Source organism: Maylandia zebra, linkage group LG2 (assembly GCF_041146795.1).
Source record: "Maylandia zebra isolate NMK-2024a linkage group LG2, Mzebra_GT3a, whole genome shotgun sequence".
Taxonomy (NCBI): Eukaryota; Metazoa; Chordata; class Actinopteri; order Cichliformes; family Cichlidae; genus Maylandia; species Maylandia zebra.
The window spans coordinates 40,782,062-40,809,276 of record NC_135168.1 but is presented as its reverse complement, the minus strand read 5'-3'; the positions used below and the strand labels follow the sequence as shown (position 1 = coordinate 40,809,276).

The following is a 27,215-nucleotide window of genomic DNA, read 5'->3' as shown; positions in this document are numbered from 1 at the left end:
GAGGTAAGCGTGTTAGCCTAAAAATCCATCATCAGTATTATAGGAATCATGATAAAACACACCTAGCTTGTTTTGGGTTCCTCCAACTGGTCCGTCGGGTTCTTGTCTCCCCAGAAACACTTCCCTTGTGCTTTTGGAAATCTGTTTTTTTTCTATTTCCGTTTTAATTTTTCCTATTTCCGTTGTGTTTGTGTGCTTTTGTAGTGTTTTTCTTTTTGCTGGTGTTTTCTTAAATTGCAGTCCGTTTGGCCTCTCAGGGCCACCGTATATTTAACACATATTTAACAGATCTGTTAATTCATTATCCGACATTCAGTGATATACAAAAATCTTACTTATTCAGAGCAGCATTTCCTTACCTTCTCTTTGTTAGGTAAAGTCTGAGTCCTGGTAAAAGTGTCTCCTCCATTAATACTGATCAGTTCTGCATCTACAGGTGGAAAAGGGCCTGGGAAAACCACCACGTCACTCTTGAGTGTGTCTGAGCTGAAACACACGTCATACTGCTGAGTAGCTTTAGAGTAAGACCAGCTCCCGTCAGGGTGGGTGGTGATCATGGGGGCGCTGTATCTGCTGAAAGTGCCATCTGTCCTGTGGCATCTGACTGCTATTAAAGTGATGAGGCTGAGCATAAAGATGACGGACACCGACACAATGGCAACCAGCAGGTACAGGTTCAAATCCGAGAAGCTGTCTTCCTTTACAGGCACATGTCTGAACTGAGTCTGGATTTCAGCCGTGCTTTCAACCACCACCACATCAATCGACACAGTAGCTGACAGGGAGGGTTCTCCATTATCAGAGACCAAGACCACCAAGGGATGAGTTTTGAGGTCATTGTCACTCATTCTTCTCTTAGTCCTGATCTCCCCGGTGCTGGTTCCGATCCTGAACAGGTTGTTTCCTTTGGGCTCAGACAGGTGATAAGAAAGCAGCGCATTGTATCCAGAGTCTGCGTCTACAGCCCTGATCTTTGCCACAAAGTATCCCGCTTCAGCAGAATAGGGGATGCTCTCACTGTTAACAGAGCCATGCTCAGAGTAAGGAGCAAGAATTGTTGGATTATTGTCATTTTCATCCAGAATTAAAACGTTGACAGTGACATTGCTGCTGAGCGGAGGAACACCAGAGTCTGTGGCCTGAACTTTAAATTGAAACATTTTCAACTCCTCGTAGTTAAAAGACTGCAGGCTGATTATGTCTCCAGTTTCTGAGTTAATGTTTACCATTGTGGGGAGAGGAAGTGATTTACTATTACTATCTAATAGTGAATAGCTCACCTGACCGTTGTTGCTGATGTCAATATCGACTGCAGTCACCCTTTTTATAACTGTTCCTACCTTGCTGTTTTCTTTCACAAAAACACTTATTAAAGACTGTGAAAAACGTGGCGTGTTGTCGTTAATATCAGAAAGGTAAACAGTGATAACACTAGTGTTAGAAAGTGGAGGGCTCCCTTCATCCGTAGCTGAAATTTTGACATTGTACTGAGGGGTCTCCTCTCTGTCTAGATGTCCGTCAACAACTAAAGAGTAATAATTTTTGTAATTTGTCTCCAGTTTGAACGGAACTTTATTTAAGATTACACATTCAACTTCACCGTTTTTACCACTATCTGTATCTAGAACTGAAACAAGTGCAATAGCAGTGCCTATTTCAGCGTCCTCATTTACTGCATTGAGAAGTGACGTCACTTTGATTTCAGGAGCGTTGTCATTTAAGTCTATTACTTCAACCAGCACCTTACTATGGGCTGCCATGGGAGGCTGGCCTTTGTCTCTAGCTTCTGCTCGGATCTCGAAAGCTTTTCTTTCTTCATAGTCGATTTTGGCTTTGACTGAAATAACCCCTGTCTCAGGGTCAATTTGGAAAATATCCAAAATATGATCCTGATCCTTACTTCGTAAGGAGTACACTATTTCACCATTTGTTCCTTCATCAGCGTCAGTCGCATTTAAGGTGAAGATCGTAGTGCCAATCGGGCTATTTTCGAGTGTTTTAATTTTGTAAAGAGTGCTACTGAACACTGGTGCGTTATCATTACTGTCTAACACACTTACTTCAATTTCTGATGTCCCCGTGTTTGGTGGAGACCCTCCGTCTATTGCAGTTAACAAAAGTTGTATACTTGCTTGTTTCTCACGATCCAGGGCTTTCTGCAGCACTAACTCTGGAGATATACTCTTTCCTCTTTTATGTGTGGCAAGACTGAAATATTCATTAGTACTCAGCTTATATGCACTAACACTGTTTTTACCCACGTCAGCGTCGCTTGCCTCCGATAACGCAAATCTAAACCCAGGCAGTGTGTTCTCTGCAATTTCCAGTATTTGAGATTTCGTGTTAAAGGATGGAGAGTGGTCGTTCACATCTCTAATTTCTATCTCCACGCGGTAAAGCTTTAACGGATTGTTTATCACAGCCTCTACGGTAACCGTGCATTTGGGCTCATCTGTACAAACCTCCTCTCGATCTATCCTCTCACTGACATACAGAAATCCGGTCTTTAGATTTATCTCAAAGTATTTCTTTTTAGATGCAACAATCTGAAACAAACGGGAGGCCAACTCCTGCACGTTAAGGTTTAGATCCTTGGCGATATTTCCGACATTAGTCCCCGGATTCACCTCCTCTGAGACGGAATAGGAGAGCTGTGCAGCCGCCGCTTCCCAATAATAAGCCAAGAGCACAATCAAAAGAAATGTGACAATAGCGCTTCTTCTCGTCGTTAAATGCATACTTCCGCCGGAATACAGCAAATAATATATCCACAAATCCGTTCCCAGTGTTAGATGGTAGGATATGACAAAAATCAAGGCGACTGTGATATTTTTAAAGAGAAATGCTCCATTATGCCGCTCCTTCCCTTCCCTCGTCTCTTTGTGATGAAAACCAAAGCTATTCCCCTTTTACCCTGGGAGGAGCGTCCACCTTTCTGTGCCACGGTCTACAGCGTCGCTACGTGGTAATATGAAGAAACTACACACATTGGTAAGAACTAAATTATTCCTGTTCACTCAGACACGCCCACAATCACACAATTCCAAAATACTGTGAGTTATTTAAAAGATTTTTATACGTGCGTTAATAAAATAACACTTTATTTGAAGTTACGCCATCACCGACACTGGCATCGTAGTATTTATTGTCGTATTTCTTTGTTGAATCATCCAAACAATATATATTAAGTAAGGTCAATATTCTCATTCAGGTGAAACACCGCAAGTTGTACAATTCAAATCACCAAGCAGTATTGCAGGTGCAAAAGTTTGCACTCCATTTTCAAAGTAAGACAGATAATAAGGTTTCAAATCTCAAATTATTAATTGTATTCATCTGAAATGACAAAGCAAGAAATCCAGTTTTTCTTTACACTTAGTCGTTTACAATTAGACTTACAGACTTATAGTAAGTAAACTTAAAAACTGCCTTAATTAAAACAAAACGAAACAAAAATACCCCGCCCCCCCCGCCACCAAAAAAACCCCAAACAAAACAAAACAAAACAAAAAAGACACTGTTACGTGGATTGGTTGTCAAGAAAAGACAATAACTCCCTACAGCTACGGATATTTCATGGGGCAAGTTTTGTAAACTTTCAATACCATAGACAGCGAAATATGCAGACAAAAGAAAGGACACCGCAAAAGTCTAAACTACAGCCACAGCGACTTTTTATTGTAACTTAAACCAGCCTACTCCAAAAAGAATATTTTGTAGTACAGTGTGTAAAGTTTTATTTCACTGTTAATTATCGTAATAATTGGAGGGGAATAATAAACGTAAATTAGTCATTGGCCTTACCTTCTCTTTGTTAGGCAAAGTCTGAGTCCTGGTAAAAGTATCTCCACCGTTAATACTGATCAGTTCTGCGTCTACGGGTGGAAACTGGGCCGGGAAAACCACTACGTCACTCTTGAGCGTGTCTGAGCTGAAACACACGTCATACTGCTGAGTAGCTTTAGAGTAAGACCAGCTCCCGTCAGGGTGGGTGGTGATCATGGGGGCGCTGTACCTGCTGAAGGTGCCGTCTGTCCTGTGGCATCTGACTGCTATTAAAGTGATGAGGCTGAGCAGAAAGATGACGGACACCGACACAATGGCGATCAGCAGATACAGGTTCAAATCCGAGAAGCTGTCCTCCTTTACAGGCACATGTCTGAACTGAGTCTGGATTTCAGCCGTGCTTTCAACCACCACCACATCAATAGACACAGTAGCTGACAGGGAGGGTTCTCCGTTATCAGAGACCAAGACCACCAAGGGGTGAGTTTTGAGGTCATTGTCACTCAATCTCCTCCTAGTCCTGATCTCCCCGGTGCTGGTTCCGATCTTGAACAAGTTGTTTCCTTTGGGCTCAGATAGGTGATAAGAGAGCAGCGCATTGTATCCAGAGTCTGCGTCTACAGCCCTGATCTTTGCCACAAAGTATCCCGCTTCAGCAGAATAGGGGATGCTCTCACTGTTAACGGAGCCGTGCTGAGAGTAAGGAGCGAGAATTGTTGGATTATTATCATTTGCATCCAGAATTAAGACCTTAACAGTCACGTTGCTGCTGAGCGGAGGAACACCAGAATCTGTGGCCTGGACTTTAAATTGAAACATTTTCAACTCCTCATAGTTAAAAGGTTGTAGAGTGACTATGCCTCCAGTCTCTGAGTTAATGCTGATCATTGTAGAGAGCGGCCCTGCGTTATCACTGACTAATGAATATCTCACCTGCCCGTTTTCGCCAGCGTCAGCGTCAGTTGCACATACAGTTTTTAAAACAGTCCCGACAGGACTGTTTTCTGCCACATATATATTAATTACAGTGTCTCCAAACAACGGTGCGTTATCATTTACATCAGAAACCTGAATAGTAACTACACTGGTGCTAGAGAGAGGGGGACTGCCTTCATCAGTAGCTTTAATAGTGATATTGTAGTGCGACACAAGTTCCCTGTCTAGAACGCCACCAATGACCAAAGAATAATAATTTTTATAATTTGTCTCCAATTTAAAGGGGACCGAATTCAATATCTCGCATTTGACTTCACCGTTTTTGCCCCCGTCTTCGTCGAGAACCGAAACAAGTGCAATAGCAGTGCCACTTTCAGCGTCCTCCTTAAGTGTACTGAGCAGTGACGTCACGGTGATGTCGGGGGCATTGTCATTTAGATCCACCACCTCTACGAGTACTTTACATTGTGCTGTTAGCGGAGGTTGGCCTTTGTCCGTAGCCTGCACACGGATTTCAAAAGCAGGGTTTGTTTCATAGTCAATAGTTCCTTTAACTGTTATTATTCCTGTTTCCAAATCAATTTCAAAGATTTCTAATACATGATCCTGATCTTTCGAATTAAGTAAATATACGATGTCGTTGTTTGCACCCTCGTCAGCATCAGTTGCAGCCACTGTTACTACTGTAGTGCCTGATGGTGCATTTTCTTTAATACTTGTTTTATACAATGATTTTTTAAAAGTTGGGATATTATCATTTATATCCAACACATTAATTATGATCTCTGACGTGCCTGATTTAATAGGTGTCCCTCCATCTATTGCCGTCAGTGTGAGTTTAATTACAGCCTGCTTTTCTCGGTCTAACGCTCTCTGAAGAACTATCTCTGCCGAAACACTGTCCCCTTTGTGCACCGCTAAAGAAAAATGTTCATTCTGGTTCAGCTTGTAAGTGTTAACACCATTTCCCCCCACATCGGCGTCGTAAGCCGACAGCACAGGGAACGTAGCTCCCGGCAACACGCTCTCTGCAATGTCTATAGTTTGAGATTTGGCACTGAAAGACGGGGGGTTATCGTTTACGTCAAGAATATTGACTTCAATACGGTAAAGTTTCAGCGGATTGTTTATCACAGCCTCCACGTTTATTGTGCATTTTGTAGCTTTAGCGCAGAGCTCTTCCCTGTCTATTCTCTCACTCACGTAGAGAAAACCTGTCTTCAAATTTACATCGAAATGCTTCCTTTTTGATCCAGTAACAATCTGAAACATACGTGACTCCAGATCCTGTACATTTAGGTTCAGATCCTTGGCGAGATTTCCAACGGAAGTCCCCAGGTTCACCTCCTCAGACACGGAATATGAGAGCTGAGTGGATACCGCTCCCCAGTTATACTCCAAGACAACAAGCATTAGATATATCCCGAAGGACGCCTTTCTTCTCGGCAGATACATAATTCCATACAACATAGATCCTTATGTCGGTCTGTTTTTCGCTTTTTGGCGGCGAAATGTATTTTGTGAGACTAAAGTAAATGCCAGTGCATTTTTCTCAAGCCTCCCCACTTCGTCCTGCCTCTCATCCTAACAAAGCACAGACAAAATGATCCTTCTATTGTGGGAGGGGCCTTCAACCATCAGCGATCAGCCGGCGGTATTACGGTCTAGACTGTCGCCCCATGGTCATTTTAAGTAACTACAGTTAAGGAATGAATGCAATCAAATCCTGCTGTTGTGTTTGAAATAATAAGACTTGTTCTTAATCGAGTCACTCACACCTTCTTTCTTTATATTGTGAGATCCTAATAGTACAGTATAATGTAATCGCCACATATTTCAGAACCATGGAGAGAGTATCATTATGTTGATGTAGGCACTCCTTATTTGTTTGACCTTATACCAAGGGACACGCCGTTAAAAGACTTTCAGAACCGAGCCTTGGTTATTTCTAAACAAATTACAAATGATAACATAAACAGGCTTCATAAGTCAACAAATAGACATAGTTGAAAATGTGATTTCTGTTGTTATGCTTTCAACCTTTTTAACTTCTAGCCACAGCTTTAATCCAAGAAAAAATATATTATTGTATATTAATTTAATTTAAAAGTGAATGGATAACAAGTATATTTACAAACAAAAGTTTATATCAAGGCTGCTTGAAAAACAAAACAAAACAACACAAAACCTGACTCTAAGTTTTGTTAAATGGAAGTGCTTATTTTAAATCTTGATCATTTATATTCAGGTATACAGTGAGTTTAGTTACTGTTTGATACATTTCACTTTTCTGTGATTTGTTTCAAAATGACTGGTGATTGTTGGCAAAATTATCATGTCAAAGGCCAGATGTTCTAAAGACTGCAAAAAGAGCCCAGGGGAAATGTCAGCGAACAGTCCCTTACAGACCATTTGAATGACAACAAGCTAAAAGTTATTTGTTTTCTCCAGAAACCCTCAAAATATATTGTATAGCTCATATCTAAGCTTTTACCGTAAAGATTTCTACAGTAACACTTTTTTTTACCCTTTGACATAAAACACAGATACAAAAACTATGAAATATGAATACACTATAAAATTAATAAATGGAAAATTAACTAAATTTTTGATCAAAACATGAAGTAGAAATTTTTTATTTTATGTTACAGCTCACCTTACATTATCTAAGGTTCAGCCTTACCTTTTCTTTGGTAGGTAAAGTCTGAGTTCTGGTAAAAGTGTCTCCTTCGTTAATACTGATCAGTTCTCCATCTACAGGTGGAAACGGGGCGGGGAAAACCACTACGTCACTCTTGAGTGTGTCTGAGCTGAAACACACGTCATACTGCTGAGTAGCTTTAGAGTAAGACCAGCTTCCATCAGGGTGGGTGGTGATCATGGGGGCGCTGTACCTGCTGAAAGTGCCGTCTGTCCTGTGGCATCTGACTGCTATTAAAGTGATGAGGCTGAGCAGAAAGATGACGGACACCGACACAATGGTGATCAGTAGATACAGGTTCAAATCCGAGAAGCTGTCCTCCTTTACAGGCACATGTCTGAACTGAGTCTGGATTTCAGCCGTGCTTTCAACCACCACCACATCAATAGACATTGTAGCTGACAGGGAGGGTTCTCCGTTATCAGAGACCAAGACCACCAAGGGGTGAGTTTTGAGGTCATTGTCACTCATTCTCCTCTTAGTCCTGATCTCCCCGGTGCTGGTTCCGATCCTGAACAAGTTGTTTCCTTTGGGCTCAGACAGGTGATAAGAAAGCAGCGCATTGTATCCAGAGTCTGCGTCTACAGCCCTGATCTTTGCCACAAAGTATCCCGCTTCAGCAGAATAGGGGATGCTCTCACTGTTTACAGAGCTGTCCTCAGAATATGGTGCGAGAATCGTGGGACTGTTGTCATTTTCATCCAGGATAAAAATGTTGACAGTCACGTTGCTGCTGAGCGGAGGAACACCAGAGTCTGTGGCCTGAACTTTAAATTGGAAAGTTTTTAACTCCTCATAGTTAAAAGACTGAAGGCTGATTATATCACCAGTCTCTGAGTTGATGTTTAATAATGTAGATAGTGGCACTGAGTCACTGTTGCTTTGTAAAAAAGAGTAACTCACCTGACTATTTCGATCAATGTCTGCATCAACTGCTGTCACTGTTTTAATAACTGCTCCTACTGGACTGTTTTCTTTCACGTAGATGTTGATCACACTTTCTGAAAACTGAGGTTTGTTGTCATTTACATCTGACACATGAACAGTTATAACACTTGTGTTGGAGAGTGGTGGGCTGCCCTCATCAGTAGCAGTGATGCTGATGTTGTACTGAGGTGCAGTCTCTCGGTCAAGAGGACTGTCCACAACTAATGAATATGAATTCTTATAATTTGACTCCAATTTAAAAGGAACATTATTAGAAATTTTACATGTCACCATCCCATTTTTACCTCCATCTTTATCAAATACTGAAACAAGAGCAATGGCTGTGTCAACTGATGCGTCCTCTTTAACAGTGTTCAACAGTGATGTGACTGAAATTTCAGGTGCGTTGTCATTAACGTCTAATACTTCAACCAGTAATTTAGCATGTGAACTCATGGGAAAAACTGCGCTGTCAAAGGCTTGCACTCGAAGTTCAAAAGCATTATTTTCTTCAAAATCAATATTCCTTGTACTCGTTACAGTTCCTGTTTGTTTGTCTATAGAAAACAAATTAGTTTTTTTCCCCTGACTGACTTCACTGAATAAATAAATCACCTTTCCATTCTGTCCTTCATCTAAATCAGTGGCATTCAGTGTAATTATTGATGTGCCTATTTTAACATTTTCGTAGACTCTGGCTTTATACAACCTTTGGCTGAAAATCGGAGGATTGTCATTAATATCTAACACATTGATTATTATAGTCATGCTTCCGGATTTAGCAGGTGTTCCTCCATCGATGGCAGTCAGTGCGAGCTTAATCACAGACTGCTTTTCTCTGTCTAAAACTGTCTGAAGCACCAACTCAGGAGTTACACCTTCTTCTTTATGTGTAGTCAATGAAAAATATTCATTTTGACTCAGCTTGTAGGTATTTACGGAATTTTTCCCACTGTCCGCATCGTTAGCTTGATGCAGAGGAAATTTTGCCCCTACTGCCGTGTTCTCAGTTACGTTGATTACCTGCGACGTGCGTTCAAATGAAGGGGAATTATCGTTGACATCTAATATTAACAGTTCAATACGGTACAGTTTCAGAGGGTTATTAATAACAGCTTCTACACTGAGTGAGCATTTGGGCTCATCACCGCAAAGCTCCTCTCGATCTATTCTCTCGTTAACATAGAGGGCTCCAGTTTTTAGATTTACCTCGAAATATTTTTTCTTTGATCCAGCAACGATCTGACACATGCGGGGCTCCAAATCCTGGATACTAATGCTCAAATCTTTCGCGACATTTCCGACAACAGTCCCCAGATTCACCTCCTCTGAGACGGAGTAAGAGAGCTGCCCAGAAACCGTTTCAGAGTAACAATCCAGCAGCACGAAGACGAGATATATCCACACACAGCTCGATCTGCTCGGTCCAGTCATAATTATGTTCAACAAGAAAAAGCATAAAAATTGACACGGTGTGTAACGGCATAAACAGAAAAAAATCAATAGGTCTATGGCAGAATATCAGCGTTTCTCGTACCGTTCTCTTTCGCCCTCTGATTCTCTTTGTCTGAATTGCCTGATAAACATAATCGTCATTTGAATCTGGGAGGAGCCCCGAGGCATTCAAAGAGGAAGCTTAAATGGAAAAGTCTGCAATGTCCCCGTGTGGACATTTGCGAGAACTACCCACATTATCAAACGTCTTAATACACTTGACCCTCATAAACGAACAGTCAAATATTAACCCCAGTGTAAGACGTTGCCATCATGATTATATATGCCATTCTGGTATTCTGTGTTTTTATGAATACTATTTCTATTGGAAGCTAACTTAGAAGTAAAGGTAAAAAATGAACCGTCTTATTGCGATTAAGGAGATTTTAAAAAACAAACAAACAAACAAACAACAAAAAAAATTAAAGAGGGATATTAATTAATCATCCGAACACTTTTTTTCTATATTCTTTTCCTAATTTGAATGTTTCTGTGTTTATTAGAGCATCATCACAGCTACATTGTGAGTGATTTTCACGTTACAAAACCAGTTTAATTTAGACATAAAAATGGAGAAAGCCCACATTAGCATATTCTCCCTTTTAAAAATGACACAAACAAAAACGTTGCATTTTTATACACATTCAGTATTCGTTAATATTTTCTCTATATTTTCTTTAATTAAATCAAATAACTGAATTTTTTTTATTCAAAATGCTCAATTGAATATGTAAATCACAACTCAACCTTGAAGAGCAATGATAACCTTTAGTACACTGCACAAGATATGTGTCAATTTATCAGTCAAAGTACACACATATCCTAAGATCTTCAAGAAAAAAAGAAAAAGGAAAAAACACAGGACCACAAATGGTGAACTACACGTTGAAATATCTAACAGATAGACAGCTGTGATTTAGATGAGAACTCATCATCAAATACACAGCATCTGACATTTCTTGTTTAAATCACTAGATACACCACGGCTAAGATAAGAAAAAAAAAGGACCATTGAAACTGTAATGACGAGCAATGACAAAGTCCAAGTATTTAAAAATTTCATGGACTCACCTTTTCTTTGTTAGGTAAAGTCTGAGTCATGGTAAAAGTGTCTCCTCCGTTAATACTGATCAGTTCTGCATCTACAGGTGGAAACGGGGCGGGGAAGACCACCACGTCACTCTTGAGTGTGTCTGAGCTGAAACACACGTCATACTGCTGAGTAGCTTTAGAGTAAGACCAGCTCCCGTCAGGGTGGGTGGTGATCATGGGGGCGCTGTACCTGCTGAAAGTGCCGTCTGTCCTGTGGCATCTGACTGCTATTAAAGTGATGAGGCTGAGCAGAAAGATGACGGACACCGACACAATGGCGATCAGCAGGTACAGGTTCAAATCCGAGAAGCTGTCCTCCTTTACAGGCACATGTCTGAACTGAGTCTGGATTTCAGCCGTGCTTTCAACCACCACCACATCGATCGACACAGTAGCTGACAGGGAGGGTTCTCCGTTATCAGAGACCAAGACCACCAAGGGGTGAGTTTTGAGGTCATTGTCACTCATTCTCCTCTTAGTCCTGATCTCCCCGCTGCTGGTTCCGATCCTGAACAAGTTGTTTCCTTTGGGCTCAGACAGGTGATAAGAAAGCAGCGCATTGTATCCAGAGTCTGCATCTACAGCCCTGATCTTTGCCACAAAGTATCCCGCTTCGGCAGAATAGGGGATGTTCTCACTGTTAACGGAGCCGTCCTCAGAATATGGTGTGAGAATCGTGGGACTGTTGTCATTTTCATCCAGGATTAAAACGTTGACAGTGACGTTACTGCTGAGCGGAGGAACACCAGAGTCTGTGGCCTGAACTTTAAAGTTGAAACTTTTTAACTCCTCATAGTTAAAAGACTGCAGGCTGATTATATCACCAGTCTCTGAGTTAATGTTTAATAATGTAGATAGTGGCACTGAGTCACTGCTGCTTTGTAAAAAGGAATAGCTCACCTGACTATTTCGATCAATATCTGCATCAGCTGCTGTCACTGTTTTAATAACTGCTCCTACTGGACTGTTTTCTTTCACGTAGATGTTGATCACACTTTCTGAAAACTGAGGTTTGTTGTCATTTACATCTGACACATGAACAGTTATAACACTTGTGTTGGAGAGTGGTGGGCTGCCCTCATCAGTAGCAGTGATGCTGATGTTGTACTGAGGTGCAGTCTCTCGGTCAAGAGGACCGTCCACAACTAATGAATATGAATTCTTATAATTTGACTCCAATTTAAAAGGAACATTATTAGAAATTTTACATGTCACCATCCCATTTTTACCTCCATCTTTATCAAATACTGAAACAAGAGCAATAGCTGTGCCAAGTGATGCGTCCTCTTTAACAGTGTTCAACAGTGATGTGACTGAAATTTCAGGTGCATTGTCATTAACGTCTAATACTTCAACCAGTAATTTAGCATGCGAACTCATAGGCGAGGAAGCTCCATCACTGGCTTGTACTTGAAGTTCAAAAGCATTATTTTCTTCAAAATCAATATTCCTTTTGCTCGTTACAGTCCCTGTTTGTTCATTTATAGAAAACACATCTATTGGTTTCCCACGACCAACTTTGCTGAATAAATAAATCACCTTTCCATTTTGTCCTTCATCTAAATCAGTGGCATTCAGTGTTATTATTGATGTGCCTATTTTAACATTTTCGTAGACCCTGGCTTTATACAACCTTTGGCTGAAAATCGGAGGATTGTCATTAATATCTAACACATTGATTATTATAGTCATACTTCCGGATTTAGCAGGTGTTCCTCCATCGATGGCAGCCAGTGTGAGCTTAATCATAGACTGTTTTTCTCTGTCTAAAACTCTCTGAAGCACCAACTCAGGAGTTACACCCTCTTCTTTATGTGTAGTCAATGAAAAATGTTCATTTTGACTCAGCTTGTAGGTATTTACAGAATTTTTTCCCACGTCTGCATCGTGTGCTTGATGCAGAGGAAATTTCATTCCTTCCGCTGTGTTCTCAGAAATGTCGATTTCTTGTGACGTGCTTTCAAATGAAGGGGAATTATCATTCACATCTAAAATAATAATTTCAATACGATACAGTTTCAGAGGGTTATTAATAACAGCTTCTACACTGAGTGAGCATTTGGGCTCATCACCGCAAAGCTCCTCTCGATCTATTCTCTCGTTAACATAGAGGGCTCCAGTTTTTAGATTTACCTCGAAATATTTCCTCTTTGATCCAGCAACGATCTGAAACATGCGGGGCTCCAAATCCTGGACATTGATGCTCAGATCTTTCGCGACATTTCCGACAACAGTCCCCAGATTCACCTCCTCTGAGACGGAGTAAGAGAGCTGCCCAGAAACCGTTTCAGAGTAACAATCCAGCAGCACGAAGACGAGATATATCCACACACAGCTCGATCTGCCGGATCCAGTCATAATTACATTCAACAAGAAAAGGTGTAAAATAGTCACGGCGTTTATCATGAAACAATCAAACCTTATAAAAAACCAAAGGCGCCCACGTTTATTCTGGCATATTTCCTATAAACATAATCAGTGTTCATTCCCGTTCTCGTTCGCCCTCTAAATCTCTTTGTCTGAATCGCCTGAGAGACATCATCATCCTCTGAATCTGGGAGGAGCACCGAGACCCTACAGAGAGAATTTAAATGTGATGGTCTACAATGTCCCCGTGTGGACAATCGGAAGGACTGCACTCAACTTCCAGCATGTCATTACACTTCAGTTCTACAGCAGTTTAGATGCCAGTCCTACTGCTTTTACGCTGAAACATTCACCACATTCACCAACATTGTGACCGCATGTCATTCCACTCATTTTTCAGGAAGGTGTTTTCACACTAAAGCTAACTAAAGAAAACTGCTGAGCGATTTTCCTGCACTAAAGAGCTTTGAAATTCGAAGACAATTTCCGACACAAAAAAAATCGATAAACTTTTTTTTTTTCGTTTTTCAGGGTTCATCAGATCAGTCTTTTTTCACGTCTATGGAGTCCTATCACACACAAAGTCCAGGGATACTGAATATAAAAATTGCGATTTAATCTGAAAATACTCTACATGAATGCAAAAAAGCACATCTGCCTCATTATTTGCTGATTGAAAAATTCATTAATTAACATGTATTCCACACGTTTCTGGGAGTAACATGCATGATTTCTCGATGCTCCTTACCGTTCTCAGTTAGAACGTCACTCTGGCTACACAAAAAAATTTTAAATTTAAATTTAAATTGGATTTAAAAATCCAATGTAAGACATTAAAAGTAGAGTTTTATTCTACTGTGCTACGTTGAAGACTGCCGTGTTCCAAACCCCACAAGACAGTTGGATGCACCAAATCCCCAAGTGTTCTGAAATTTGCAAGGAAAAAAATATGATCCATCATGCACCACTTATTTAGATGGGAAAAGCATCACAAGAAACCAGAGCTAGTTACAGTTTATTCCAAGGTACTACACTCGTAGTATTTCTGTATTTAAGTCAAATTGCAGTTTTTTTCCCTACTTGGGCAGGATAGACCAAAAATTAGATAGCTTAAGAAAACTTTATCCATTGACCGTTAATTTACACCCATCACACAAGATGCGCAATTAGAAATACTTAATTCATCCATATGCTTACCTTTTCTTTGTTAGGTAAAGTCTGAGTCCTGGTAAAAGTGTCTCCTTCGTTAATACTGATCAGTTCTCCATCTACAGGTGGAAACGGGGCGGGGAAGACCACTACGTCACTCTTGAGCGTGTCTGAGCTGAAACACACGTCATACTGCTGAGTAGCTTTAGAGTAAGACCAGCTCCCGTCAGGGTGGGTGGTGATCATGGGGGCGCTGTACCTGCTGAAAGTGCCGTCTGTCCTGTGGCATCTGACTGCTATTAAAGTGATGAGGCTGAGCAGAAAGATGACGGACACCGACACAATGGCAATCAGCAGATACAGGTTCAAATCCGAGAAGCTGTCCTCCTTTACAGGCACATGTCTGAACGGAGTCTGGATTTCAGCCGTGCTTTCAACCACCACCACATCGATCGACACAGTAGCTGACAGGGAGGGTTCTCCGTTATCAGAGACCAAGACCACCAAGGGGTGAGTTTTGAGGTCATTGTCACTCATTCTCCTCCTAGTCCTGATCTCCCCGGTGCTGGTTCCGATCCTGAACAAGTTGTTTCCTTTGGGCTCAGACAGGTGATAAGAGAGCAGCGCATTGTATCCAGAGTCTGCGTCTACAGCCCTGATCTTTGCCACAAAGTATCCCGCTTCAGCAGAATAGGGGATGCTCTCACTGTTAACGGAGCCGTGCTCAGAATATGGCGTGAGAATCGTGGGACTGTTGTCATTTTCATCCAGGATTAAAACGTTAACAGTGACGTTACTGCTGAGTGGAGGAACACCAGAGTCTGTGGCCTGAACTTTAAACTGGAATGTTTTTAACTCCTCATAGTTAAAAGACTGCAGGCTGATTATATCCCCAGTCTCTGAGTTGATGTTTAATAATGTAGATAGTGCGACTGAGTTAATTTTGCTTTCCATAAAACTGTAAGTCACTTCACCATTTTTGTTCATATCTGCATCAAAGGCGGTTACCGTTTTAAGAATTGTCCCCACGTGACAGTTTTCTTTAACATAAATGTTAAGTATCGATGACGAGAACTGAGGCGCGTTATCATTAACATCAGAAACTTGAATAGGGACAATAATGGTGTTTGAGAGCGGGGGACTACCGCCATCGCTTGCTATTATGGTGACGTCGTAGCTAGAGACCGTCTCTCGGTCTAAGGGGGCAACCACTATCAATGAGTAATAATTTTTATAGTTTGCTTCCAATTTAAAGGGAGCATCTTCATCTACAGTACAATGCACTTCACCGTTCTTACCGCCATCTTTGTCTACCACTGAAACAAGTGCAACAGCGGTGCCTGCTTTTGCATCTTCCTTCACAGTATTCAGTAGTGACGTCACAAAAATCTCAGGCGCATTGTCGTTTAGGTCCAACACGTCAACCAGCACCTTACAATGAGCGGACATCGGAGGTTGGCCTTTATCACTGGCCTGTGCACGAATCTCAAAGACTGGGTGTTCCTCAAAATCCACATTTCCTTCCACCGTCAGTGTGCCCGTGTTCGGATCGATTTTAAAAATCTGCAGCACGTGGTCCTGCTCCTTTGTGCTAAGTGTATATATGATTTCTTTGTTTGTTCCTTCATCTGCATCTGTAGCATTTAAAGTCAGGACTGTAGTGCCTATCGGTACGTTTTCAAACACACGCACTTTATACAGCGACTTTGCAAACACTGGTGTGTTATCATTAATGTCTAAAACATTAATCATAATATCTGATGTTCCAGACTTCGGTGGACTTCCATCATCTAAGGCTGTTAACGTGAGCTTAATCAGAGGTTCCTTTTCTCTGTCTAAGACTTTCTGTAACATTAGCTCAGTCGAAATACTCTCACCTGATTTGCTTATTGCTAATGAAAAATGTTCATTCGAGCTCAGCCTGTATGTGTTGATGCCGTTCTTTCCAACATCTGCATCGTAGGCCTGCAGTAGGGGGAATTTTATCCCGGGTAATGTGCTTTCGGGAATGTCTATATTCTGTGATTTTGCAATGAAATGCGGAAAATTGTCATTGACATCAAGAATATTAATCTCTATACGGTACAGCATTAAAGGTTCATTTATCACAGCCTCGACAGTTACGGCACATCTCACAGCTTTCCCGCAGAGCTTCTCTCTGTCTATTCTCTCATTCACGTAGAGGACTCCAGTCTTCGTATTTACCTCGAAATATTTTCTTTTAGATCCTCCAACAATCCTGAACATACGGGTCTCCAAATCCGGTATGTTTAAATGTAAATCCTTGGCAATATTTCCAACAACTGTTCCCGAGTTTACCTCCTCTGAGACGGAGTAAGAGAGCTGCCCAGACGCTTCATTACAACAATAATCCAGTATCAGAAGTATTAAGTATATCAACGAAAAGCAGTTGCGACACGATAAAGGCATAATTCCGTTCAGCACAACACGGCATACATTCGAATTTGAAATTCCTATAAAAAATTCGAACAAATGTAGTATATATACCACCAATTTTCAGACCAGACGGGTGGCTGTCGCAATGTACCCACACCTACTACTCTCTTTGTTACAACACCGTGTGGACTGTCTCTGGGAGGAGCGTTAAACACAAAACGGAAGCTGTCGTGTTACGGTCTATACCGTCTCCTTGTGGTGACTGTGATTATCCACACGTACTGGCTCATGAAAAAGAACAAAATTGATATAATTTTTCTTTCTGTGATACAAAGATAGTTAAGAGTGCATTACAGCTTACAAAGAGACAACCCAGAGAAAGCCCAGATGCTCAATCAATGAGATGATCGCGAAACTAAACTAGTTGTCGTTTCAGGACCACGGAGAGCACCGTTTGACTTTTCATCTGGATGGAAGAGACTATAGGCTGTGTAGTTAAAGGAAAGTAGCTAAAGTATGATGAATAGTAAAATATAAAATCAGACAAAAATAATGGAGCAAAGGTATAATATTTCGCACATTTCTGTTGCACAAATGAATTTAAAGGTACAGAATTTCTAACAACAGTGATTAAAAAAATAATGAAACAGTCAAGACCACTCCTAAGTCAGTTGTTAAATATTTTCTGTTAAAAACAGTAACTGAAAAGCATCACGCTATGGAAACTGATGCAATCAGGACCAAGAAAAGGGATCTGTAGATTTTATGGACTCACCTTATCTTTGTTAGGTAAAGTCTGAGTCCTGGTAAAAGTGTCTCCTCCGTTAATACTGATCAGTTCTCCATCTACAGGTGGAAACGAGGCGGGGAAAACTACTACGTCACTCTTGAGCGTGTCTGAGCTGAAACACACGTCATACTGCTGAGTAGCTTTAGAGTAAGACCAGCTCCCGTCAGGGTGGGTGGTGATCATGGGGGCGCTGTACCTGCTGAAAGTGCCGTCTGTCCTGTGGCATCTGACTGCTATTAAAGTGATGAGGCTGAGCAGAAAGATGACGGACACCGACACAATGGCGATCAGCAGATACAGGTTCAAATCCGAGAAGCTGTCCTCCTTTACAGGCACATGTCTGAACGGAGTCTGGATTTCAGCCGTGCTTTCAACCACCACCACATCAACAGACACAGTAGCTGACAGGGAGAGTTCTCCGTTATCAGAGACCAAGACCACCAAGGGGTGAGTTTTGAGGTCATTGTCACTCATTCTCCTCCTAGTCCTGATCTCCCCGGTGCTGGTTCCGATCCTGAACAGGTTGTTTCCTTTGGGCTCAGACAGGTGATAAGAAAGCAGCGCATTGTATCCAGAGTCTGCGTCTACAGCCCTGATCTTTGCTACAAAGTATCCCGCTTCAGCAGAATAGGGGATGTTCTCACTGTTAACGGAGCCGTGCTCAGAATATGGCGTGAGAATCGTGGGACTGTTGTCATTTTCATCCAGGATTAAAACGTTAACAGTCACGTTGCTGCTGAGTGGAGGAACACCAGAGTCTGTGGCCTGAACTTCAAACTGGAACGTTTTTAACTCCTCATAGTTAAAAGACTGCAGACTGATTATATCTCCAGTCTTAGAGTTTACATTTACCATTGTCGAGATTGGCAAGGAGTTACTTTTACTCTCAACAATGGAATAGGTTACCTGTCCATTTTGATCAATATCTACATCCAGTGCAGATACTCGTTGCAGAGTAGCTCCCAGTGGACTGTTTTCTTTTAAATATACATTGAACACAGTGTCTGAAAACTTAGGGGGGTTGTCATTGACATCTGAAACATAAACATTAAAATCCTTCGTACTTGTGAGAGCTGGGATTCCATCGTCTTTAGCTGTGATAGTGATATTATATTGAGAATGACTCTCTCTGTCTAGCTGACCATCTACTACCAAGGTGTAGTAATTTTTATAATTCGTTTGTAACTTAAAGGGGCTTTCACTTTTAATATCACAGTGGACTATTCCGTTTTTACCCCCATCTCTGTCCACAACTGACACAAGTGCAATAGCAGTACCTATTTTTGCATCCTCTTTTACAGTGTTACTGAGGGTGGTTACAGAAATTTCAGGGCTATTGTCATTTAAATCCACTACTTCTATTAATACTTTGCACTGTGCTGTCATTTGAGGAGAGCCTTTATCAGAAGCTTGCACGCGGATTTCAAAAGCCGGGTGCTCTTCAAAGTCAATCTTCCCCTTGACTGTCAATAATCCCGTGTGCTCATCAATTTGAAATATATTGAGAACATGGTCTTGGTCCTTGCTGCTTAGTGAATATGAAATTTCCCCGTTTGGCCCTTCATCACTGTCCGTCGCCGTCACAGTTATCACTGATGTGCCTGGCGGCGTGTTTTCAGTGACACTTGTTTTATACAGTGGTTTGGTAAATATTGGGACGTTATCATTATTGTCTAAGATATTGATTATTAACTGTGAGGTTCCGGATTTCGGTGGTGTTCCGCCGTCTACAGCAGTCAGCGTGAGTCTTATTACTGGTTGTTTTTCTCGGTCTAAAGGTTTCTGGAGGACTAGTTCAGCAGATACGCTCTCTCCTTTATTCACTGCCAATGAAAAGTGTTCATTTGCACTTAATTTGTACATACTGATGCCATTTTTCCCCACATCGGCATCAAAGGCTGACAATACAAAAAATTTAGTCCCGGGTAATGTGCTTTCTGCTATTTCAATACTTTGCGAGTCAGTACTGAAAGCTGGATAATTATCATTAACATCTAGAATATTTATTTCTAAGCGATATAGCTTGAGTGGGGCATTTATCACAGCCTCCACGCTCTGTGTGCATTTCATGGCCTTTCCACAGAGCTCCTCTCTGTCTATCCTATCACTGACAAAGAGAACGCCCGTCTTTAGATTTACCTCGAAATATTTTCTCTTTGATCCGCTAACGATCTGAAACATGCGAGGCTCCAGCTCATGGACATCTAGGTTTAGATCCTTGGCTATGTTTCCTACAGAAGTCCCTCGATTCACCTCTTCTGATATCGAGTACGAGAGCTGCCCGGACGCCGTTTCCGAATAAAAATCCAGCAGGACAAAAAACAAGTATATCACCGCAGGACTTGTGTTAATTGAAGCCATAATCCAAAATGACATCAAACCAACTTTAAACGGGTCCCGTTTATGCCAAATATTGACAGGAAATGTTATCAATTTTCTTCTGCTTCATCCTCAGCGCAGATCATGCTCGAGCCTTTCTCCGTGCTTCTGTTTCTTTGTGTCACAGCCCAACAAGACATCATTACGTTATCAATCTGGGAGGGGCCTCGGGACTTATGTCTCTGATTTATGGTCTACACCGCCCTCTTATGGCTCTATACACCAATTACAACAGAAACCAAGGGAAAATAAAATAAATATCATCAGTCCAGTTTTACAGAACCAGAAAACATCTGGTTGATTTGTTAGGAAAATAAAACACTGTTTATATTGTTAGTGTGTAACACTGTCTTATTTATTTGTTTTAATTTTAGAATATATTTGTTTGTTTTTCGCTTGTTTCAGCCTTTAACTGAAATATACCACCTAAGGCGTGAAACCCATTGCGGTGTGTCAAAAACGGCGTATTCACAAAATGTCGCTGTGTTTTAGGTATATGCAAAGGGTATATTGAAAGAAATTGTAAGGACACAAGCAAAATCTGAGTTATTACAACATCGAGTGAAATGACTGTCAAAGAGCAACAAGGCAACGATGAACGAAAAAATAAACGCAAACAAGAAGGAAACGAACCCTAAAACAATAATGAACTACGCAAATATATATGAAACAATCTGAAAGGAAAATCAAATAAATATTCTCACTTGCAGTGATTATATTAATTTTAAACAAAACCACCAAAAGCTCCTTATCCGCATACTGGCTTCTCTTCTGCGGCATTTAAACAGCGAGTATTTAAATGGAAAAGACTGGCTTAAAGCTGCGGACAGTTGCAAAGGGTAAACTTTGAAAGCAGGAGAAATTAACCACATGTAGACGAGTTCAGTGTAAGATGACGCGCTTCTTTTATGTAAAATTGTAAGCTGTTATAAACACTGTGTTCTTACCTTTTCTTTGTTAGGCAAAGTCTGAGTCCTGGTAAAAGTGTCTCCTCCGTTAATACTGATAAGTTCGTCATCTACAGGTGGAAACGGGGCGGGGAAGACAACTACGTCACTCTTGAGCGTGTCTGAGCTGAAACACACGTCATACTGCTGAGTAGCTTTAGAGTAAGACCAGCTCCCGTCAGGGTGGGTGGTGATCATGGGGGCGCTGTACCTGCTGAAAGTACCGTCTGTCCTGTGACATCTGACTGCTATTAAAGTGATGAGGCTGAGCAGAAAGATGACGGACACCGACACAATGGCGATCAGCAGATACAGGTTCAAATCCGAGAAGCTGTCCTCCTTTACAGGCACATGTCTGAACGGAGTCTGGATTTCAGCCGTGCTTTCAACCACCACCACATCAATAGACACAGTAGCTGACAGGGAGGGTTCTCCGTTATCAGAGACCAAGACCACCAAGGGGTGAGTTTTGAGGTCATTGTCACTCAATCTCCTCTTAGTCCTGATCTCCCCGGTGCTGGTTCCAATCCTGAACAAGTTGTTTCCTTTGGGCTCAGACAGGTGATAAGAAAGCAGCGCATTGTATCCAGAGTCTGCGTCTACAGCCCTGATCTTTGCCACAAAGTATCCCGCTTCAGCAGAATAGGGGATGCTCTCACTGTTAACGGAGCCATGCTCAGAATATGGCGTGAGAATCGTGGGACTGTTGTCATTTTCATCCAGGATTAAAACGTTAACAGTCACGTTGCTGCTGAGTGGAGGAACACCAGAGTCTGTGGCCTGAACTTTAAATTGGAATGTTTTTAACTCCTCATAGTTAAAAGACTGAAGACTGATTATATCACCAGTCTCTGAGTTGATGTTTAATAATGTAGATAGTGGCACTGAGTCACTGCTGCTTTGTAAAAAGGAATAGCTCACCTGACTATTTCGATCAATGTCTGCATCAGTTGCAGTCAGAGTTTTAATAACTGCTCCTACTGGACTGTTTTCTTTCACGTAGATGTTGATCACACTTTCTGAAAACTGAGGTTTGTTGTCATTTACATCTGACACATGAACAGTTATAACACTTGTGTTGGAGAGTGGTGGGCTGCCCTCATCAGTAGCAGTGATGCTGATGTTGTACTGAGGTGCAGTCTCTCGGTCAAGAGGACTGTCCACAACTAATGAATATGAATTCTTATAATTTGACTCCAATTTAAAAGGAACATTATTAGAAATTTTACATATCACCATCCCATTTTTCCCTCCATCTTTATCAAATACTGAAACAAGAGCAATGGCTGTGCCAAGTGATGCGTCCTCTTTAACAGTGTTCAACAGTGATGTGACTGAAATTTCAGGTGCGTTGTCATTAACGTCTAATACTTCAATCAGTAATTTAGCATGCGAACTCATAGGCGAGGAAGCTCCATCACTGGCTTTTACTCGAAGTTCAAAAGCATTATTTTCTTCAAAGTCAATATTCCTTTTATTTGTTACAGTCCCTGTTTGTTCATCTATAGAAAACACATCTGTTTGTTTTCCTTCGTCTATTTCCATAAAATAATACGATATTTGCCCATTTTTTCCATCATCTAAATCAGTCGCATTTAGTGTGATTATTGATGTGCCAATATTCACATTCTCATGTATGCTGACTTTATACAGCATTTGACTAAATACAGGAGGATTATCATTAATGTCTAAGACATTTACTATAATGGTCATACTTCCAGATTTAGGAGGTGTTCCACCATCAATTGCAATTAGTATGAGTTTGATCACAGATTGTTTTTCTCTGTCTAAAACTTTCTGAAGCACCAATTCGACTGTTATGCTACCCCCTTTAAGTGTATTTAGAGAGAAATGTTCATTTTGACTCAGTTTGTAGGCATTTATAGAGTTTTTTCCAACGTCTCCATCGTGAGCTCGTTTCAGCAGAAATTTTGTTCCTACCGCTGTGTTCTCGGTAATATTAATTGTCTGGGATGTGCTGAGAAATGAGGGTGAATTGTCATTCACATCCAAAACATTTATTTCTATACGGTACAGTTTCAGTGGATTATTAATAACAGCTTCTGCAATTAGTGAACATTTGGCGTCATTACCACAAAGCTCCTCTCGATCTATTCTCTCGTTAACATAGAGGGCTCCAGTTTTTAGATTTACCTCGAAATATTTTTTCTTCGATCCAGCAACGATCTGAAACATGCGGGGCTCCAAATCCTGGACATTGATGTTCAGATCTTTCGCGACATTTCCGACAACAGTCCCCAGATTCACCTCCTCTGAGACGGAGAAAGAGAGCTGCCCACAAACCGTTTCCCAATAACAATCCAGCAGCACGAATAACAGATTAATCCACAGAAAGCTTCTTCTATACGGTAAAAGCATATTTACACAGCAGGCGAAGGCACAATACTCCAGATAATATGTTACAGCAACCAATAAATGGAAATGAATGTATAATTATTCCAAAGCAATCTTCTCTATCTTCTCAAATAAAGACCACCGTTCGTTCTCTTCCGAGCTCTCTTTGTAACAAAGCACACAAATGCATCATTTGCTGAACGTAGGATGGGAGGGGCCCGAAGTCATCGACCAGAACGTCTAAATGTGACGGTCTGTACCGTCCCTACGTGGTCACTTGCTCTAACTACATTACACGTCAGCAAAACCAGCGGACAATGGTGCACTGTATATTCCTAGTGTTTAAAAAGAGTAGTATAAATCACTAGATTAAAGGTTAGAAATAATAGTTCATCAGTTAAACGGATGATTACAATTAACATTTTATTATGGAAAGATGTTAAGGTATGTGATATTTTAAATGCTAAATTTAAAAAATAATCGGGCAAATACACTTGTTTGTTTAAAGTGAAGAGAGAAGCGAGCACAAATGTTAAATATATAGGGGTATGTTTAAAAACGTTATCGATGTTGTGATACGTTGTTTAACGTCTACTAAATATGTCAAAACACATCCTTAACCGTGCACGTGAACCCGACAAGGACACATACGTTGAGCACCACGGAGAGCGACAAATGCGTGATAATGCGAAACTGCCATGAAAAATTCACGTTACAACAGAAAAGAGAACAACAACACAGAGTTGGAGAAGATCCTGTCGTGCTGTAAACTCAGCAACAGTAATTTCTTCGCATTTGTATTATTTTAGTCACAGCTAAGAAGTGTGTAAATGTATTGCTAAAGATGATAAAAACTACGAGATGAAGATAAATTACATTAGGCTTTTAAGATTTCCAAACGAAGAAGTGCAGCAGTGAATACGAAATGTAATACTTCCTTACCTTCTCTTTGTTAGGCAAAGTCTGAGTCCTGGTAAAAGTGTCTCCTTCGTTAATACTGATCAGTTCTCCATCTACAGGTGGAAACGGGGCGGGGAAAACTACTACGTCACTCTTGAGTGTGTCTGAGCTGAAACACACGTCATACTGCTGAGTAGCTTTAGAGTAAGACCAGCTCCCATCAGGGTGGGTGGTGATCATGGGGGCGCTGTACCTGCTGAAAGTTCCGTCTGTCCTGTGGCATCTGACTGCTATTAAAGTGATGAGGCTGAGCAGGAAGATGACGGACACCGACACAATGGCGATCAGCAGATACACGTTCAAATCCGAGAAGCTGTCCTCCTTTACAGGCACATGTCTGAACGGAGTCTGGATTTCAGCCGTGCTTTCAACCACCACCACATCAACCGACACAGTAGCTGACAGGGAGGGTTCTCCGTTATCAGAGACCAAGACCACCAAGGGGTGAGTTTTGAGGTCATTGTCACTCAATCTCCTCTTAGTCCTGATCTCCCCGGTGCTGGTTCCGATCCTGAACAGGTTGTTTCCTTTGGGCTCAGACAGGTGATAAGAAAGCAGCGCATTGTATCCAGAGTCTGCGTCTACAGCCCTGATCTTTGCCACAAAGTATCCCGCTTCAGCAGAATAGGGGATGTTCTCACTGTTTACAGAGCCGTGCTCAGAGTATGGTGCGAGAATCGTAGGACTGTTGTCATTTTCATCCAGAATTAAAACGTTGACAGTGACGTTGCTGCTGAGCGGAGGAACACCAGAGTCTGTGGCCTGAACTTTAAACTGGAACGTTTTTAACTCCTCATAGTTAAAAGACTGCAGGCTGATTATATCTCCAGTCTCTGAGTTGATGTTTAATAATGTAGAAAACGGCACTGAGTCACTGCTGCTTTGTAAAAAGGAATAACTCACCTGACTATTTTGATCAATGTCTGCATCAACTGCTGTCACTGTTTTAATAACTGCTCCTACTGGACTGTTTTCTTTCACGTAGATGTTGATCACACTTTCTGAAAACTGAGGTTTGTTGTCATTTACATCTGACACATGAACAGTTATAACACTCGTGCTGGAGAGAGGTGGGCTGCCCTCATCAGTAGCAGTGATGCTGATGTTGTACTGAGGTGCAGTCTCTCGGTCAAGAGGACCGTCTACAACTAATGAATATGAATTCTTATAATTTGACTCCAATTTAAAAGGAACATTATTGGAAATTTTACATGTCACCATCCCATTTTTACCTCCATCTTTATCAAATACTGAAACAAGAGCAATGGCTGTTTCAACTGATGCATCCTCTTTAACAGTGTTCAATAACGATGTGACTGAAATTTCAGGTGCATTGTCATTAACATCTAAAACCTCAATCAGTAATTTGGCATGTGACGTGAGAGGGGAAGAGGCTCCATCACTGGCTTGTACTCGAAGTTCAAAAGCATTACTTTCTTCATAGTCAATATTCCTTTTATTCGTTACAGTTCCTGTTTTCTCATCTATAACAAATGAATTAGTTTGTTTCCCCTGACCAACTTCACTAAATGAATATATCACTTTTCCATTTTGTCCTTCATCTAAATCAGTCGCATTTAATGTAATTATTGATGTGCCTATTTTAACATTTTCGTAGACTCTAGCTTTATACAACCTTTGGCTGAAAACGGGAGGATTGTCATTAACGTCCAGTACATTAACTATTATTGTCATGCTTCCGGATTTAGCAGGTGTTCCCCCATCGATGACAGTCAGTGTGAGCGTAATCACAGACTGTTTTTCCCTGTCTAAAACTTTCTGAAGCACCATCTCAGGAGTTACACCCTGAACTTTGTGTGCATCAAGAGAGAAATGTTCATTTTGACTCAGCCTGTAGGTGTTTACAGTGTTTTTACCCACGTCAGCATCGTGAGCTTGATGCAGAGGAAATTTTGCTCCCGCCGCTGTGCTCTCAGTAATGTTCATTGATTGCAACGTACTCTCAAATAAAGGAGAATTATCATTTACATCTAAAATCGTAATTTCCATACGGTACAGTTTCAGTGGATTATTAATAACAGCTTCTACACTGAGTGAGCATTTGGCGTCATTACCACAAAGCTCTTCTCGATCTATTCTCCCGTTAACATAGAGGGCTCCAGTTTTTAGATTTACCTCGAAATATTTCCTCTTTGATCCAGTAACGATTTGAAACATGCGGGGCTCCAAATCCTGGACATTGATGTTCAGATCTTTCGCGACATTTCCGACAACAGTCCCCAGATTCACCTCCTCTGAGACGGAGTAAGAGAGCTGCCCAGAAACCGTTTCAGAGTAACAATCCAGCAGCACGAAGACGAGATATATCCATATACAGCTCGATTTGCCCAGTATATTCATTCTTACATTCACCGGGAAGCGGATTAATTCAAACCCGTATATTACATTAACAAATTCAAACAATTAAACAGAGTAAGACATGAGAGTGATGCTTTTTGACTCATCTCCCATGAATCAGAAAATGGTTGTCGCACCGTTCTCTTTCGCCCTCCGATTCTCTTTGTCTGAATTCCAGAAAAATACACTCTGGGAGGAGTCCGAGACACCAAAGACGAAATTCAAATCTGATGGTCTACAATGTCCCCGTGTGGACATTTTCCAGAAGTGCATTCAATATCAGGAAATTAAGTGTCCTTAATTATCTAGCTAAACAGTTGTGTGCTTTGAGGAACAACAACCATGACGTGCTGCCATTCTGGCATTATTCTGAATACTGTTATCATTCAGGGTTTTTTTTAAATTCATACATTTATAAAAAAATTATGAATGAACTCTCATAGACATATACTAATATATGATACCTTCAGCATTATTCAGACAATAAAAATATTTACAATACAAAACTGAGAAATTAACAGAACCAAGCCATGTAAAAATAGGTTTTTTTTCAGAATTGTTTTGAATATACATTGCT

General features: G+C 41.0%; 1 protein-coding gene across 33 annotated transcripts in view; it reads right to left on the bottom strand.

The window, feature by feature from the left end:
• LOC101465246 (protocadherin alpha-C2) overlaps nt 1-27,215 on the bottom strand; it is a 208,585-nt gene that overhangs the window by 69,862 nt on the left and 111,508 nt on the right. Inside the window, exon 1 of one of the 33 annotated variants that reach the window (XM_076873715.1) lies at nt 24,263-26,781. The exons of 27 other annotated variants lie outside the window; for them this stretch is intronic. In XM_076873715.1, the coding sequence (XP_076729830.1) occupies nt 24,263-26,641 (2,379 nt within the window). In that variant the 5' untranslated portion in view covers nt 26,642-26,781. Of the gene's footprint in view, nt 1-359; nt 2,881-7,405; nt 9,994-14,500; nt 17,123-17,624; nt 20,130-20,965; nt 23,484-24,262; nt 26,782-27,215 lie in introns of those variants that run through there. 5 more of the 33 variants (XM_076873705.1, XM_076873688.1, XM_076873693.1 and 2 more) reach the window with 5 other exon arrangements.